Source organism: Hyla sarda, chromosome 6 (genome assembly GCF_029499605.1).
Source record: "Hyla sarda isolate aHylSar1 chromosome 6, aHylSar1.hap1, whole genome shotgun sequence".
NCBI classification, from domain to species: Eukaryota; Metazoa; Chordata; class Amphibia; order Anura; family Hylidae; genus Hyla; species Hyla sarda.
Genome location: NC_079194.1, coordinates 238,173,951 through 238,186,422, shown reverse-complemented (window position 1 = coordinate 238,186,422; position 12,472 = coordinate 238,173,951). Strand labels below are relative to the sequence as shown.

General features: G+C 41.7%; 1 protein-coding gene across 3 annotated transcripts in view; it reads right to left on the bottom strand.

Moving 5' to 3' along the window:
- Positions 1-12,472, bottom strand: part of CPT1A (carnitine palmitoyltransferase 1A) — a 75,117-nt gene that overhangs the window by 39,064 nt on the left and 23,581 nt on the right. For all 3 annotated transcript variants that reach the window (XM_056526723.1, XM_056526725.1, XM_056526724.1), the window contains exons 5-7: positions 10,489-10,590; positions 5,888-6,025; positions 2,534-2,611 (exon numbers count right to left, since the gene is read on the bottom strand). In XM_056526723.1, the coding sequence (XP_056382698.1) occupies positions 2,534-2,611; positions 5,888-6,025; positions 10,489-10,590 (318 nt within the window). The remainder of the gene's footprint in view (positions 1-2,533; positions 2,612-5,887; positions 6,026-10,488; positions 10,591-12,472) is intronic.

Sequence of the window (12,472 nt, the reverse complement as noted above, 5' to 3'; positions counted from 1 at the left end):
CGAAAGGCCCATTCACACCAATGTTAAGGTTCCAGTGTTTTTGTGATACCGTGTTTTTGCAATACAGTTCCCATATCAGGTTTTTGATGAAAAACTGATTCCTCAAAACCTGACTAAACTGTATCAAAATGTGTGTACAAATTTCAACCCGTATACAGTTTAAAAACCGTATACGGTTTGAAAAATTATGTCCGATTGCATCAGTTTTTTTAAGAAAAAAAATGTATAGGTTTTTACATTTTCACTCCATTTTGAATAAAGTTTCACTTGTTTGATTGAAATTCCAAGAAAAAAAACTCGGCAAAGTAAAAAAACGTATGGTGAAAACCGGATGGAACCGTACACACATACAGTTCTGTACGGTTCCCATTGACTCCCATGTTAAAAAAAAAAAAAACACGTATACGGTTTAATACAGTTTTTCACCCGGACCAAAAACCGTGGAAGACTATGGTTTTGGGTACGGGAAAAAAAATTGACAAAACAATACAGGATGCAAAACGGACACAACCTGATGGATCTTTTGGCATACGGTTTTCAAAGGAGAGTCAATGCGTACGGTTTTCAATACGGTTCCATATGGTTTTCACATTGAAAACGTATACGGGAACTGTATTGCAAAAAACGTGGTGTGAATGCAGCCTTATTTATCCTGATATATCACAGGGAAATAGTGAAGGGTGTACTTATGAACAGTCATAAAATACTCCCAGTTATGCCATGTTCTAACAGTGTACTGGTTTATTGTACTTTGGTCGTTGCATTGGAAACTTTTTATCCTTCTAGTAACAGAACAGGGGAGGAGATAAGACAAATTACAAGTAAGTAATTAACGATGACACTTTCCAATTAACTGGAAATCAATAATCAAGATGAGAAAGAAATTATTATCCAGGAAAGGAGTGCACGCCTATGAGGCCATAACCTTACCCAACACTGAGAATGCAAGCTCTAAAACTTAGATTTTGGACTCTGTATTTACCGTAAATGAAAAAAAAATTAAAAGAACAAAGTGTAATATAATAAATAATTGTAATATAATAAATAGTAAAAATATGTTGGCATCCAAATTTGACGACCGTAAGTTCCACGGATGGCGCAATTGTAACGTAAACCCTGCCGATTTTAGAAAAGCGGATGATGGGAGACTTCTTATGGGAGCTGCAGGGTAAAGAATCGACGCTGGCTGGAACAACCACAGGTGTAGAAAAATTGGTGAAACGAGTCACATTTTTCTGAATAAATCATTTCCTCTACACCTGTGGTATTTCCAGCCAGCACCGATTCTTTACCCTGCAGCTCCCATAAAAAGTCACTTATTATCGGCTATTAGCAGGAGGGCCACAGACTAAACCCTTTTTTTCACTCACTTCAACAATTGTTGTTTGTGAGTTTACACAACCACTTGCGGTAAGCACAATTTTCACCTTGTGAGGACTATCCGCTGGTGGTGTTTCACTATGGAGCACATTCTTGTCTTTTACTTCTAATTTAAGAAAAGAATCTGTGACAGAATAAGTAGTGACAGCAACAGGGATCACAATACCCTACTACCCGAAGTTGCCCTCATATTTTCCCTGAGGGAAGCGGAGTGATCGCTCTGACAATAATGGTCCTATACTGGATTCTGTCCCCCCCCCCCCCCCCCACCTGCCTCAATATGCTGTATTAGAGCTAAAACACAATTCAAACAAATGGGTAAGGTGTTGTTACCCCCTAGCAATCTTATTGTCAGTACTGTGCATAGACAGGAAGCTGTCAATCACAGGCAAGTGGGTGGTCTAGAGTGGCAATTTGACTAGCATGGACTATAGAATACACCCTATTGTATACACCTTTGTAGCCCAAGAGTAAAAACATTATTATTACAAAGACTAGGACAAAAAAACAAACAAAAAAATAGCACCTCAATCAGCACCGCCCTTTCACCAGGTTTATGTTGCTCAAAATGGCCTCAACGTGCAAAACCGACAGGTTGCCCTTAAAGTATACTTGTCACCAAACTAAAAACTTTGAATATATTGTTCCTTATGTAATTATAAGACACTTTGCTATTTACTTGCTGTTAAAATTCTCAACCTTTATATGTTTTTAATGTGATTGAATAAAAACGGCCACTAGGTGGCTCTGTTCTGTTCCCTGTGCAAGTCAGTCAGTTAGTTTGGTCTCCTCCTGGCCAGGCAAGAGACCAAACTCAGGAAGTGCATGCGTGCGTGCGAGGGATGGCGAGGCACAGCTCTCACAGGCTTCAGTAACGTCACGTCTGCTGGGGAACGTCCACTTTCTCCTGCTGGGAGCTCACACAATGTGAGCAAAAGGAAAGGTATGATATAGAGCTTTTTAAAGCTCAGACTTTTTTTTTTTTTTTTTTTTTTTTAAGGGCAGGAGGGGTGTTAGGAGTAGTTAGGAATATAATCTGAGTTAGTTTAGAAAATATGGTTTGATGACAGGTACTCTTTAATATCATTATGGAGAGATACAATTCTGGTTCCATCATCTCAGCTTGGAAAGAAAGCCATTATAGTAGACTTACCATTGCATAGTAATTACTGTTGACCATGATTGGTCCTCGTCCTCTGAGGTAGATGTATTCTTCCCACCAATCACTGACCTGGAAACACAATGTTATTACAGTTACCGTTTTGAGTATGAAACCAACTTACTGAAAAATAGCCGTATATTTAGCAGTAATAGAGTCGGGCATGTCAAACATGCACAATTTTTCATAGTTAATACTGAGAGTTTTAACATTTTTAAATAATGGTTCCCATCATAACAGTCATAGCATTACACTTTAGTCGCTTGTACTGTCACTGGCCTGTCGTACACGTTTCCCTGCAATCTCAAACATTTACTTAATGCAGAACTTTTTAAAACATTATGCAGATAACCCCATTATCTACCATTAGGCAACAACATATACAGAGGGTAACCCATAATAAATATCAAAATGGGGTTCTCTCCGAGTTCAAAGCCTTTTACCCAGGAGGGCCGAGGACTTCTTAGCTCCACAGGCATTTGGGCCGATTCCTTCCTCCTTCTGTTACCAGTGTACAAGTATCCATAGTGGGGCACCTACAATCATTTCAGCCTGAAAAATCTTTAAAAAAAGGTTGTCTGATCTGGCCAATCATCTTCTCCATATGGGGACTTGCTGGTGACCCTCAGAACGGGAGCTGTTCTTTTACAAAACTAGCCTAACCTAGAAAAACACATTGGCAACTCCATTTAACTCTTAGGGCAAGTTCACACGTGTCAAAATTGGTTCAGAAATTTCTGCAATTAAACAATGGGTTCTATTTAATAGAATAAGATTATTTCCGGTGTACAGGACAGTTGCAGAAATTACTGCAACAAATCTGCCCCATGTGAATTTATCCCTAAGGGTAGGGTCACATGTGCTGTATTTTTCTGCTGCATATTTTCCTACCCATTGAAGTCAATGGGTAGCAAAATCAGCTGCTTATTATTGCATTAATTTACCTATGCATTGTGACATGTACCTGTTGTGCCTGAGCCAATGTAATCTTTTCACTTTGGTCATGTCTTTCTATCGGGAGTGTACTACCCGTCTTTTGCACTTATTGCTAATTTTTTTAAATGTTAAATTAGAAAAAAAAGATTATAATAATATTTATGTAGCAGATCCTGTACCTATAAATGTACCCTTAGGGTCTATTCACACATACATAATCCTGCGCATGTTAGATGCACAGGATTTGAAGCTGCAGAATTGATGCTGTATTCAGTCATTTAGTTTTCATTGAAGTCTGCAGCATTAAATCATGAGGCATCATATATGCTCAGCATATTGTATATTCATCAACTAAATAGTTTGGATTCCAGAACAATTCATGTTACACTTCATGAACGTTCGCAGCCGCATAGCTAAATATAAGCAGCACTTAACAATGAGGGCAGTGTTTTGGAGGAAATCACAAAGCAGACATTTTTTCCAACCCACACAAGCTGTATTTGTGCCACCAGAAAGCAATAAAGTAATATACAAATAAATTCAGTCATTGTGATAAGTTGGCAATACTAATAGCCGATATACTCAATACAGCAACACAGATGTCTGCAGGAGGCACACCTGTTTGTATGCATGCCAACCTTCACTGGTAAGCCTTTAAATACATTTTATTTAGCATCTACTAGACTAAGTATTGTGCAAGATCAGGGGTAGTTTAGAGCAGAAATCAGGGTGCCATGGCAGATGCTCAGAGCATGCCAAAGAGGCTAATGTAGTGCCCCAGTACACTTGTTCCAGCTACCATCCTAAGAAAGTTGTCAAGTGGCTTAGAATTAAAAGGTATTGTCAAGTATTAAATTGCCCCACTTTTATTGCATACACTAAGGTTTTGTGAAGTATCAACAGTTAACATTTCTTGCACACAGTTGAATGGTGCTTTGGTAACATGCAACTCCTAGCCAATCATTGCAGAAGAAAGTTCCACGTCCAACCTTTCTCCCAGGAGAAGGGGAGGACTAGACCTGTAAGAAACAGTCTAGGCCTGGCATTAGCCAGAATAACATTTCCTAGCCCTGCTCTTGCTGAGACTACCAGTCATCTAGCAAAGTGTACATATACTAGCCCCTGCAATTGCTGGCATACCTACACCTAGGACACACGTCTTATTCCTAGGTACCATCTGTGTACAATCAAGTCACTGTATCTGGTCCTGTTTTGTCCACACAGCGAGGATATTCTTCTACAACACTCCCGTCTCCCAGAGGGAGGATTTAAACTGTATTTGAGAGGAGAATGCTGAACAAGGGCCTCTCTGATTTACACTTATTGCTTAGAGGGCTTTTGGTTGGAGTTAGTGCTGCCGTCTACCATATCAGGAAGACTTCCCTGAATGTGCCTTTTCAAGCGCCATAGTATGTAGGGGAGAAAGAAAAAAAGACAGATGTGGCACTAATATAGTGCCGATTATCCGTGGATAACGGATGGATAGTAGAGAGATAAGAGCCTGCTCACCTTTAAGTGTTGCGCTAATTTCAGATGCAACCCTGATGATAACTTTGAGCAGGTGTCTTTCCGCAGGTAAGCCGGGAGCAGCTGGCCGTTGATCCCGTTGGAGGCGGTGGATAAGATATTGTAGCAGATGTGGGAGGTAGGGATCCCGGCACGGGTTTGCTAAACCTTCCCGTGGGTGACGACTTCGGCGCTGCAGCGCAACACTGGCGGGGTCAAATAGCAGTCAGAGAGGGTGCAGAGAATCGTGACAGCTTTTTATTGTATAATCATAAAAAGTATCGGTGCTTAGTTGGACAACGTGTTTCGGAGGGGCTCCCTCCTTCGTCAGGTCCGCATGCGGACCTGACGAAGGAGGAAGCCCCTCCGAAATGAGTTGTCCAACTAAGCACCGATACTTTTTATGATTATACAATAAAAAGCTGTCACGATTCTCTGCACCCTCTCCGACTGCTATTTGACCCTGCCGGTGTAGCGCTGAAGTCGTCACCCACGGGAAGGTTTAGGAAACCCGTGCCGGGATCCCTACCTCCCACATCTGTAACAATATTTTCAAGCGCCCTGTCACAGATTGAAGTCTAAACCTTGTGAAGTGTAAGGTCTTGCGCCTTGCACCACAGTAATCCAGTCTGTGAAGATCCTTCTTAGTAGTTTCCGTTATATTGGACTGAGAACATATATGTACATCTGTATTAGTCATTGGTGCTGAAGGTTGCCAAGTTCAGTACAACTGATCTTGAAACATTTAAATCCTAAATTGTGGGCCGAACTGTAAGCCGTCCTTGTTCTTTACCCCCTAATATTACAGTCAAATAATTCCTTTTGCCGTCCAGTTAGCCGGACATTCTCACAAAAGAACGTACAGTAGGTAAATATGTATCCTGGTAATATAAACATGACCCTTACATAGTTTGTGGCCCACCACGATTTCAGCTTCAAGTACCACTGAAGTTTTGGTCCTAGGTTGACGGTAAAATCCTTGGCAAGACCTTCCATCCTCTGAAACTGCTCTTCGTCCATCAGTGGTTTAACAGAATCCAAATACTACAGAGAGAAAGAATGACGGTCAATATCTGTTGTGGAATTCTGGTTGTATGTTATTTTTATCCTGTGGTCCTTCTCATCTCCAAGTGTCTGATCTACATTCCTCTGATTCCAGCCATAGACCGAGGTCCTGTCTGGCCCCAAAGGCATTAAGGTGTCTGCAAATTGTGTCAAAGTGCCGACATTGCAAATGGTTGTATCCCCATGACCATCGGCTGAATGACTCCAATGCAGTAAGAACATTACAGAAACATTAAAGGGGTATTCCAGGAAAAAACTTTTTCTAGATATCAACTGGTTCCAGAAAGTTAAACAGATTTGTAAATTACTTCTATTGAAAAATCTTAATCCTTTCAGTACTCATGAGCTTCTGAAGTTAAGGTTGTTCTTTTCCCTCTAAGTAATCTCTGATGACACGTGTCTCGGGAAACGCCCAGTTTAGAAGCAAATCCCCATAGCAAACCTCCTTTAACTGGGCGGTTCCCGAGACACCTGTCATCAGAGAGCACTTAGACAGAAAAGAACAACCTAAACTTCAGAAGCTCATAAGTACTGAAAGGATTAAGATTTTTAATAGAAGTAATTTACAAATCTGTTTAACTTTCTGGAGCCAGTTGATATATAAAAGTTTTTTTCCTGGATAACGCCTTTAAGCTGTATCTCCACAGAAAAAAAATCCAAAGACAATAACAGCCCTATAACATGCTGCCAACATAAAGTATATAAAAGGCGCATACAGTCAGGTATAAGTTATCTGCCCTTTGAAGAAATTCTATATAAAGATGCAGCAGAGACCAAGTTGCTATTCAGCTAGCAGTTTTTAATATGGTGATAACTCAGTAGTGTTACCTGCAACATCAGAAACCACAGATAATAAACTACAAGCACAGCAGCTGTTATAGTGTGCAACAATTAGTCTGACTGACATCTCTAGACATCATTAAAGGGGTACTCCGGTGGAATTATTATTATTTTTTTTTAAATCAACTGGCTCCAGAAAGTTAAAACAGATTTGTAAATTACTTCTATTAAAACAAAATCTTAACCCTTCCAGTACCTATCAGCTGCTGTATGCTCCAGAGGAAGTTCTTTTCTTTTTAAATTTATTTTCTGTCTGACCACAGTGCTCTCTACTGACACCTCTGTCCATGTCAGGAACTGTCCAGAGTAGAACCAAATCCCCATAGCAAACCTATACTGCTCTGGACAGTTCCTGAGACAGATAGAGGTGTCAGCAGAGAGCACTGTGGTCAGACAGAAAAGAACAACACAGCTTCAGCAGCTGATAAGTACTGGTAGGATTAAGATTTTTTTTATTAGAATTAATTTACAAATTTCTTTAACTTTCTGGACCCAGTTGATATGAAACTTTTTTTTCACCAGAATACCCCTTTAAGACTAAACTGCTAAGGGTAGTCATGGTGGTAGCCTTGTAGTGCACTAATGATATACAGGCTTTATAAAAAGCAGCAAACACAAGCCTGACCAAAAATCTTTTCAGAATGTTAGTATAAATAAAGCAAGAGTAAAATCTTATTACATGCAAATCAATGCTGGATCAGAATTATGCATCTTAGACAGCCTATAAGTATTACTTTTGTAATAAATAGCTTGTGTTTCAGTGACTTCTATGCACAAGGTGTGCCTGCATATTCTGTAAGGTTCATCCTACAGCAGCGGAGCCATAAGTACAGAGCAGCCATCAAGATAACCCACCACCCATGCAGATGCTAAGACCCATTGAGCTGTCAGGCTGAGAGAGTGATGTACACATGAGGGTATGTTCACACTATGGAATCTCCACGCAGAATTCCAATTCGGAGTTCTGCTAGGAGATTCCATCTGAGCATCCGCCGCCGAAATCTTTCAACGTTAGGACACTATTGACGGCAATGCAGTGCGTGTATTATTACGCCAAAATAATCAACATTATTTTTGTAGTTTAATTTCTGCAGCGGAATTTTCCGGCGAGGAAATTCCGCAGTGTGAATGGGTCAGTGGAAGACCCATTTACACCAACGTTAAAAGGGGTACTCCGCCCCTCAACAGACATCTTATCCCCTATCCAAAGGATAGGGGATAAGATGTCTGATGGTGGTGGTCCCACCGCTAGGGACCCCCACGATCTCGGCTGCAGAACCCCCAAACATCCAGTGCACGGGTGACTGGTAATGCAGGGTGGAGGTTTGTGATGTCATGTTCACGGCCTGCTTGTGATGTCACGGCCATGCCCCTTTAATGCAAGTCTATGGGAGGGAGCGTGACGGTCGTCATGAGTGGGGCACGGACGTGATGTCACCAGCCTCTGGCGCTGCACCTGGTGCTCTACATCAGAACACTGGGTGCAGCAGGGAGATCGTGGGGGTCCCCAGTGGCGGGACCCCCGCAATCAGACATCTTATCCCCTATCCTTTGGATAGGGGATAAGATGTCTAGGGGTGGAGTTCCCCTTTAATGTTCCTGCAACAGAATTCCTGAGCACAATTTTGTGCTCAGAAATACCGTAGTAAGAACGTACCCTAAACATTTTTAAGTCCTAGGTATTTTGGCCATGTATGCCGCTATACTGAAAGTTAAAGGGATACTCCACTGGAAAACATTTTTTTAAATCAACTGGTGCCAAAGATTTTTTTTTACAGATTATTAAATTACTTTTATTTAAAAATCTTAATCCTTCCAGTACTTATCAGCTGCTTTATGTTCCAGAAGAAGTTCTTTTCTTTTTTAATTTCTTTTCTGACACCTCTGTCCATTTTAGGAACTGTCCAGGAGTAGGAGCAAATCCCTATAGCAAACCTATCCTGCTCCGGACAGTTCCTAAAATGGTCAGCAGAGAGCACTGTGGTCAGACAGAAAAGAAATTCAAAAAGAAAAGAACTTCCTGCGGAGCATACAGCAGCTGATAAATACTGGATTGATTAAGATTTTTAAATAGAAGTAATTTACAAATCTGTTTAACTTTCTGGTAGGTGATTAAAAAAAAAAAAAAAAAAAAAAAAAATCCAGGGGAGTACCCCTTTAATGCAGACCCTTGACCTACAGAAAAAGAATCGGGTCAGTGTCATCACTTGTTAAGTGTCACAAAGCAATGTAAACCTCCAATACTAATCTCTGCACAACACCTAAAGCATTGTGGACAGGACCAAGTGTAATATATGAGACCGTGCACTATATTCTCTGGTTGTCATCCAGATGGTCAAACCAAACCTATGACTGATAATTAGAACTGCCACGTCATCTGGTCCCCCTTCTGTAGGGACTGTAGATAGGGGTCCAACATTATTCTACTGGAAGATACTCAATACTTGTGCAATAACGGTTTTATATCTACTGTCTTCCATGTACCGTATTTTTCGTCCTATAGGACACCGGCGTATAAGACGCACCCAATTTTTAGGGGCAAAATCTTAAAAAATAAAGATTTTGAACCCAATAGTGGTCTTCAACCTGCGGACCTCCAGATGTTGCAAAACTACAACTCCCAGCATGCCCGGACAGCCAACGGCTGTCCGGGCATGCTGGGAGTTGTAGTTTTGCAACATCTGGAGGTCCGCAGATTGAAGACCACTGCAGGAGGAGGTAATACTCACGTGTCCCCGCCGCTCCGGACCCGTCACCGCTGCCCTGGATGTCGCTCCATCGCTGTCGCCGTGTCCCCGTCGCTCTCGAACGTCTCTGCTGCTGGCCGTGTATCCTCGCTCTCCGTCGCCGCCATCACGTCGTTACGCACGCCGACGCACGTAAGCGACGACCTGATGACGAGGAAGGAGAGCGCCGGCCATACAGGGGATCCCTGAACGGAGAAGACACCGAGGAGGCAGGTAAGGTCCCTCCCGGTGTCCTGTAAGCACTAACCCGGCTATTCAGTCGGGCTGTTCGGGACCGCCGCGGTGAAATCGCGGCGGTCCCGAACAGCCCGACTGAACAGCCGGGTTAGTGTCACTTTCCCTTCAGATGCGGCGGTCAGCTTTGGTCGCCGCGTCTGAAGGGTTAATACAGGGCATCACCGCGATCCGCGGGTCCCGGCCGTTGATGGCCGCAAGGACCGCCGCGATAGGTGTGTATTCGCCGTATAAGACGCACCAACTTTTTTCCCCCCAGTTTTGGGGAAGAAAAAGTGCGTCTTATACGGCGAAAAATACGGTAATTTTAATAAAATGGTATCAGAGAAAAGTCGGCTGTACGTGAAGTAAAAACTTTTACTAGAATTTTAGATAGGACCAATTGACAGCCTATGTGGCCAACACAATAAAAAGACAGTCAAGACTTGGTTTTCCCCCAGCTACCAGGAAATCACTAATACCAATGTAATGACATCTAAATTTTGGAACAATTCCATTGAGCAGATACTGTAAATCAAGCAGCCTCACTAGTTAAGATATGACTTTGGTAGAGAATGAATACACTATAATAGCAATTATGCGTTCATGATTATTTTTATTGAGATGAATACAACAACGTACCCTTTTGACCGTGTCCTTAACAGTTGGCACAGGTAGATGAGGAAGAGAAGTTTGGAAACTGTAAAGCATCGGCTTTCGGCCAGAGAACAATTTCACCATTCCCTGGAAAATCAAAGTACACAAACTCATTAACACTAAGTCAAGATTCCTCGCGTAAGCAAGTCAACTCTCACTGGCAGTCATCTCAGATTTTATTGAAAACGTCTATTTAGTAACAGGGATTGACTGGGACTCCATGGCCACATCAGAGGGGGCGTATGAGGTCTCCATCTATACAGACCATGCGCACATCTTTTATAGGCATCTTTAACTTTATTCCTATTTCATGTGCAGAACATATTAATAAGATCTGATAAAGTAAGTGAATCAGCCTATAAGAAATACAGTACACCAATAGCAGCAGGCCCCAAAATTGTCCTAATGGATCTTTGGGACGCTATTATGTTAGGAGCTTATAACGGTTTCAGAGATTCAGCCCACAACAGAATCCCTCTTGTAATTTTACAAAATGGAAGAAAAAATGCCATTTTGTAACTTTTGGGGTCTTCCGTTTCTACGCAGTACATTTTTCGGTGTTTCTACATACAGTCATGGCTGTAAATGTTGGCACCCCTGAAATGTTCAAGAAAATGGAGTATTTCTCACAGAAAAGGATTGCAGTAACATATGTTTTGCGATACACATTTTTATTCCCTTTTGTGTATTGGAACAAAACCAAAAAAGGAAGGAAAAAAAAGGAAATTGAACATGATGTCACACCAAACTCCAAAAACGGGCTGGACAAAATTATTAGCACCCTTTCAAAAATGTGGAAAAATAAGATTGTTTCAAGCATGTGATGCTCCTTTAAACTCACCTGAGGCAAGTTACAGGTGTGGGCAATATAAAAATAACACCTGAAAGCAGATACAAAGGAGAGAAGTTCACTTAGTCTTTGCATTGTGTGGAGAAGAGAGCAGAGGAGAAGAGAACTGTCTGAGGACTTGGGAACCAAAATTGTGGAAAAATATCAACAATCTCAAGGTTACAAGTCCATCTCCAGAGATCTAGATTTGCCTTTGTCCACAGTGCGCAACATTATCAAGAAGTTTGCTACCCATGGCACTGTAGCTAATCTCCCTGGGTGTGGATGGGAGAGAAAAATTGATGAAAGGTGTCAACACAGGATAGTCCGGATGGTGTATAAGCAGCCCCAAACAAGTTCCAAAGATATTCAAGCTGTCCTGCAGGCTCAGGGAGCATCATAGTCACAGTAAACTATCAGTCGACATTTAAATGAAACGAAACGCTACGGCAGGAGACCCAGGAGGACCCCACTGCTGACACAGAGACATAAAAAAGCAAGACTATATTTTGCCAAAATGAACTTGAGTAAGCCAAAATCCTTCTGGGAAAACGTCTTGTGGACAGATGAGACCAAGATAGAGCTTTTTGGTAAAGCATATCATTCTACTGTTTACCGAAAACAGAATGAGGCCTACAAAGAAAATAATGGGTTGTTTTGCTGCCTCTGGCACTGGGTACATTGAATGTGTGCAAGGCATGATGAAATATGAGGATTACCAATGGATTTTGGGTCACACTGTACAGCCCAGTGTCAGAAACCTGGGTTTGCGTCTGTCCTGCTGGAAGACCCAAGATCTCAATGACCCAAAACATATGTCAAAAAGCACCCAGAAATGGATGGCAACAAAGTGCTTGAAGGTTTTGAAGTGGCAGCAATGAGTCCAGATCTAAATCCCATTGAACACCTGTGGAGAGATCTTAAAATTGCTGTTGGGAAAAGGCGCCCTTCCAATAAGAGAGACCTGGAGCAGTTTGCAAAGGAAGAGTGGTCACACATTCCGACTGAGAGGTGTAAGAAGCTTATTGATGGTTATAGGAAGCCACTGATTTCAGTTATTTTTTTCCAAAGGGTGTGCAACCAAATATTAAATTAAGGGTGCCAATAATTTTGTCCAGCCCATTTTTGGAGTTTGGTGTC